At 45.1% G+C, this 6,439-nt stretch overlaps 1 protein-coding gene across 2 annotated transcripts in view; it reads right to left on the bottom strand.

Moving 5' to 3' along the window:
• Nucleotides 1-30: 30 nt before the first annotated feature.
• The window catches only part of LOC105004758 (F-box only protein 42-like), a 69,303-nt gene continuing 62,894 nt past the window's right edge, over nucleotides 31-6,439 (bottom strand). The window contains exon 4 of one of the 2 annotated variants that reach the window (XM_010862498.1): nucleotides 31-1,318. In XM_010862498.1, coding sequence (XP_010860800.1) covers nucleotides 1,053-1,318 — 266 coding nt within the window. In that variant the 3' untranslated portion in view covers nucleotides 31-1,052. The remainder of the gene's footprint in view (nucleotides 1,319-6,439) is intronic. The other variant, XM_010862493.1, reaches the window with a different exon arrangement.

The raw sequence follows: 6,439 nt of genomic DNA, 5'->3' as shown, positions 1-6,439 counted from the left end.
CTCATCTCCCAGTAACTGTGAACCCCCCCACGTGCTCAAGCCCAGCCCAGCTCTGCGCGCCTGCTGCCACTCTGTGTTCCCGTCCTGCGTCATCTGTCGCAGAGGAAGCAGCAGCAGCTACAGCGCTGGGAAAGCAACATGCAGCTTCTTTTCATAGTAAGATTTTAAGCGCCTGGCTGAGACATTCAGAGCAGTCCTCACAGAAATACAGGGAAACATAAAGCAGCTTTCTCAACTCGTTTAAAAACAGGATCTTCTGATTGGCCTGCACACTTCTCCCAGAGAGAGATGGTAACTTGGTCAGAGTTACATGCAGAATTGGTGATTTTTGCCCAGAAATGAAACTCACGTCGCCTCACTCTTAGCCCAGTGCCCTTTCTAATATTCCATCTTGCCTTCCGTTTAGTAATCAAAGCAAACAAGACCTAAATAAGTACGATGAATTGCAACCCTGCAAGGCCAAAAGAAGAGTGTTTGGGAAAAGCTTGCCAACAAGCCAAGCAGGGTGCTTTACACTCAGCGGACTCTTTGTCTGTCACCTGGGCCCTCCAAGCTTGTAACTGCGTTTTCAAGCCACCCCGCTTTGTGAGTGCAGAAACAATTGTGTGTGTGCGCGTTTTTCTTCCCCAAGAAAGGTTAGGTCAAAAGAGAAAATGACCCAGAAGCTTCCTGCACAGATTCTGGTGCAGCAGGATGATGCGGGGCTGCGCCGACTGTGGAATCTTCCCACACTCCTGAGCAGTTAGGAGGAACCAGCAGAGGCATGTTTCACACACTCCCCAAATGCTGACTGGCAACAACAAGCGGCATTCAGAGATCTCAGCCCTGGGACAATAGCTTCTGTCAGTCAGCTACAGTTCTCATGACCGTGCTGCTGCTGTTACTTCAACTTCATACCAAAGAGCATATCGCACCTGTACAAGGACTTGAGAAAGCCACACAAATGAGTTCACACAGCAGTACAGCAATTCTGGCAGGGTACCAATACTGATGATAAACTATAGTTTAGAAAAAATACAAAGACCTTACACAAGCGTATTACTCTTTAGCGTTTACAAGCAGATTTGACAAAGGACCTGGGGCCCCAGTAATCTGTTCTTGAGACCAACACCAAAAGGATCATGAGTTTCCGTGCGAAGCGAGTTACCTGGTGAGGGGCAAAGAGCAGCATTTTCTCTCTCACCTGAAGCCAAAGGTCGGATCCACTCTTTGCTATTTAGGTCAAGTCTCCAGAGGTCATTGAAGGCAGCATTGCAACTGCTCTGGGTACAGCCTCCAAACACATACATAGACTGATTAGCGTCGTAATAGCACGCACCTAGAAAGAAAACAAGTGATGAACAACCGGTGTCTAATTCTGAAGGTACTCTAACGCCTTGACTGTGGTCTGTATCTTCCAAAGCCCAATTATTTCGTGCGTATCATAACTGTTAGCAGGTGCCAACCCTTCTACAACCAGCCTCGTGCCTTCAGGTTCAATACTACGTTAACCTTTAAGGACCAGAGGGAAGCCATGGAAATGTCATCTCCGAGCACACTAAGCAGGCTGCCCATGCTTTACGTAAGACAGCACAATTCTAGCAAGAGCACACGAGAACGTAGATTCAGAGTGTGCAATGAGTGAAATGCCAGCACGGCTCCGTAATCTGAATCTGTATCATTACCCTCACGGGCCAGTGGCAGATTCACTGCTCACAGAGGCTGTCAGTCCTCTCACTTCTCTCCACTCTTCTCACTGCTTTTGCTTTCAAATGAGATGTGAAGAAACAAAACAATAAACATGACTTTATATGAAAGAGAACGACAGAAAACAATTTTAATCAATGCCACAAAGTAACCACACACACGGAACCAACGCAGCTTGGGGACCTCAGAGGCAGTATGGTCCCCAAACCACCAAGAGAAGGAACATGAAAGTCCTTACGCTCCTAGGTGTATCCAAAAGCCACCAAAGCTGACTGCTGCTGCTAAGTCGCTTCAGTGGTGTCCGACTCTGTGCGACCCCACAGACAGCAGCCCACCAGGCTGCCCCGTCCCTGGGATTCTCCAGGCAAGAACACTGGAGTGGGTTGCCATTTCCTTCTCCAATGCATGAAAGTGAAAAGTGAAAGTAAAGTAGCTCAGTCGTGTCTGACTCTTCGCGACCCCCTGGACTGCAGCCCACCAGGCTCCTCCGTCCATGGGATTCTCCAGGCAAGAGTACTGGAGTGGGGTGCCATTGCCTTTTCCCATTAAGCTTCTAGGTGTATCCAAAAGCCACCAAAGCGACTGGTTGGTGCTGAATAGAAAACCAACGCAGTAAGTAACACATAAAAAGCACCAAGGTCGGCCTTGCCTGGTGGTACAGTGGATAGGAATCCACCTGCCAATGCAGGGGACAGGGGTTCAACCCCTGGTCTGGGAAGATTCCACATGCTTGGGGCAACTACAGCCCCAGCACCATGACTACTGGAGCCTGCAGGATCCGGGGCCTGAAAGCCCAGCTGCTAAGGAGCCCTGCTCCACAAGAGAAGCCCACGCACAGCAACAAAGGCCCAGCACAACCAGAAGTAAACACACACTTTAAGTAAGTAAACAAAAAGCACCGAGGTCTCTAAGAAACGCCTTTTTAACCAGGTGATTATATGCACCTCACCAGCGGACACTATTCTGAAGGCAAGAGTCAGTGGCTGCGAGAGGGGCCGTTCCCCCAACACCTGGAAGACCAGAGCCAGGGCCTGGACAAGACACGTGGCAGCTCAGCTCCACCACCTGCTTCTCCCCAGAGAGCGCATGCGGCCTCTATCCTGTGGGAGAGATGGCTGTGCTCCTCACAGCTCTGCATTCACCATCTTGGGTTTTAGGGAAAAGAGCGGAGCAAAACTATTCATCCACTCCATGCACATCAGTGGGAAAGCCAGACCTCCCAAAGGGAAACTAGGCAAAACAGTCACGCATCACGTAAAGGAAGTGGAAAGGGAAAAGAGATTCAGAGGTTCAGCCCAGTAGGGCAGCACGGCTTTGCTGATCATCCACCCATCGGTAGGTCCACCTCAATTTAGTCCACTGTTTTTAAGATCCCTTCTGAACTCTGGCACCATTACTCAAGCTCAGAAAAAGGGAAATGCTGCTGCTATAATTACCTCTTGTGATACACAAACGCTCTGGGAATAACCCTCCTTTTTTATTTTTTCTAAACTCAGCCCACTTGATAGGCCTTTAAGGATTCTCTCCACACTAGGAAAGCCACATCTGAAAACTGGATGAGTTAAGAGGTAATAAAGGCAATGTGTTCAGTCACCTACACCCCACAGTTTCAGCCAGTGGGAGGAGTGAATCCGAAACATCTGACCTCTAACACAGCACAGTAACAGGGCTACAGACTTTTCAGATTAACAAAGAAATTAAAGAAACTGGAGATATTAGAAAATAAAATGCCGTTTAATCGTCAACAGGCTCACATCTGCAGAACACTTAATTACTCTCAGAACTCAAACATGCTACGATGGAATACGAAGGGTAACATGATTTCACACTTTCCACTACTTTCTTTCTTTCTTTTTTATTTTCTGATAGTGCCATGCAGCTTGAGGGATCTCAGTTCCTTGACTAGGGATTAAACCCAGGCCCCTGCGGTAAAAGCATACAGTGCTAACCACAGGGCCACCAGGGAATTTCCCCATTGACTTTCTTTGCCTTGAAAATAACTTGCAATCCATAACTAAATCAGTGTTTACATTAACATCCCAATAAGAAAGGCTATTAAGGAGTGTAATCCTCGGAATTCCCTGGCAGTTCAGTGGTTACAACTTCATGCTTTCACTGCCCACAAACTGTGCAGTGTGGCCCCCAAAAAGGAAAATGCTGTGTAATTCCATTGTTCATGTTTCAGAGTTGTTAAGCACTGCAAATAACAATGGATCAAGTTAGATGACATTCAACAAACAAAAAGGATAATTACTGAAGCCACACTTCAGTCTCCACTAAAGCCATTAAGCTTCGAGTATCTTGGTCTTTTTATACTTTTTTGAACTAGCTACTCCAAACCAGGGCAATTTTAAACGGACCTGACTGGTGCCCAGCATAAGAGAACATTCTACTCCTCTGGATAATTCGGAACCCCAGAACAGAAATTAGCCATGTCCCTTGTCTTCTGAAACTCTAACTGAGGTCCATCATAACAATGTTTGATAAGACAAATCCATGATTTCATAACTAAAACAGTCAGGAGCTCATTTATGTCCCACTATTAGTCAAAGACCAACTCTTGGCAGCTGCTTCCTTCATGTAGTAAAAGAACACAGCGCCTTTAGTTTTCAAAGAGGCAGCAAACATTCTGCTGCATTTGGATTGGAACCTAGCCAGCAGCTGGCCCCGTGCGATCTTCACCACGTGTATTTTAATCCTATACTAAAATAAGGCAAATGGCATTTTCCTGCTCTCTCTGAGCAAACAAAGGCCTCTGGAAGAGGAAGGCACAGCCCAAACTCTATGCAAAGCTAATGGGACTGAAATGACAAGTTTCACACACTGTATTTTCAACATCCAGCAGGCATTATCAACAAAGCCTGGAGAGGAAGAGAGTCAATTTAGGTAGCTATGTTTAGAACTCAGATATAATGAGAATGAGAGAACAGCCATCAATAATACCCTCAAATATTTTAAGCATCCTACTGAACTATGTTTGTCTATTTTTATTTAAGACGCCTACATGGTGGCCTGAGTGGGGGTTGGGGACCCAACAAATTCAATGGGCCTTTTAGAAAAAACTAAGAATTTAAGCAAATACCAGTGCTCAAGTAGATATTTCCTTTTACCAAAGTTCTCCACCCAAACAGAACATTTTCCTTTCAAAACACAGACCACTGGAACGTGCTATACAGAAGTTACTGTTCATTGTACGATATAATTACTCTGCTAAGAAAATATTAATAACATTGAGAATGTGATTATTCCAACTGCTAAATCTCTTCAAATTTTCTGAAACGTGCTTGACCGCTCCATGAACAACTGCTAAAAGTCACACGTCTCAAGTTCAAGTCTAGTAATTCCTATTTGAAGACAAATCAAATCTTCACAATCACACACGGTGAGCAACGGGCTCTCAGTGCTCTGCATCCTTTGCTACTATACTATAATTCTCTGAAGTTCAAGGTCTTCCAGTTGTTTCATATTTTCCATGGCTCCTGGTAGTCACTAAATGTTCACTGAACTCCAATTTTTGCACTTTCAGAGGTTAAATTCTCGTTTCCTCTCTTGTCTCCAGGGAAAGGTCCTGAGGCATTTATCCCATGCGTAGGTTGTCACGTGTCTAGCATCTACAAGCCAGGACATACTTGATAAGGCCTGTAATTACATAACTACGGAATAAGACAGGCTGGGGATCCAGTCTGGGCCTGCTGGCTATTGCAGGAGCAAGATTAGCATGTGTATGGAATGACCTGACCATACATGCAGCCTGAACACCAAAAGGTTTTTCAAAACATAATGCTGGGTACTCAACAGACCCCTATGTCAATCTGAAAGGGACATTCTACCTTAGTCAAGAGTTGCATGTCTGGCCATACAAACACTCATCAAATAACTAGGGGAACTGGCTTCATTTACGTCCCCTGCATTTTCTGTCTTGATTTTTACATAAGAAAGAAGCTCTATTGCTCATATCTTTGTTACACAATTCCATAGAATTAATAGATGTCAACTATGAACCAGGCTTCAGCAATACGTGAACCGTGAACTTCCTGATGTTCAAGCTGGTTTTAGAAAAGGCAGAGGAACCAGAGATCAAATTGCCAACATCCGCTGGATCATGGAAAAAGCAAGAGAGTTCCAGAAAAACATCTATTTCTGCTTTATTGACTATGCCAAAGCCTTTGACTGTGTGGATCACAATAAACTGTGGAAAATTCTGAAAGAGATGGGAATAGCAGACCACCTGACCTGCCTCTTGAGAAACCTGTATGCAGGTCAGGAAGCAACAGTTAGAACTGGACATGGAACAACAGACTGGTTCCAAATAGGAAAAGGAGTACGTCAAGGCTGTATATTGTCACCCTGCTTATTTAACTTATATGCAGAGTACATCATGAAAAACGCTGGGCTGGAAGAAGCACAAGCTGGAATCAAGATTGCCGGGAGAAATATCAATAACCTCAGATACGCAGATGACACCACCCTTATGGCAGAAAGTGAAGAGGAACTAAAAAGCCTCTTGATGAAGGTGAAAGTGGAGAGTGAAAAAGTTGGCTTAAAGCTCAACATTCAGAAAACGAAGACCATGGCATCTGGTCCCATCACTTCATGGGAAATAGATGGGGAAACAGTGGAAACAGTGTCAGACTTTATTTTTTTGGACTCCAAAATCACTGCAGATGGTGACTGCAGCCATGAAATTAAAAGACGCCTACTCCTTGGAAGGAAAGTTATGACCAACCTAGACAGCATATTCAAAAGCAGAGAC

The sequence above is a fragment of the Bison bison genome, unplaced genomic scaffold (genome assembly GCF_000754665.1).
Source record: "Bison bison bison isolate TAMUID 2011002044 unplaced genomic scaffold, Bison_UMD1.0 scf7180017858151, whole genome shotgun sequence".
In the NCBI taxonomy this organism is placed as follows: domain Eukaryota; kingdom Metazoa; phylum Chordata; class Mammalia; order Artiodactyla; family Bovidae; genus Bison; species Bison bison.
This window is presented reverse-complemented; position numbering and strand designations above follow the sequence as displayed.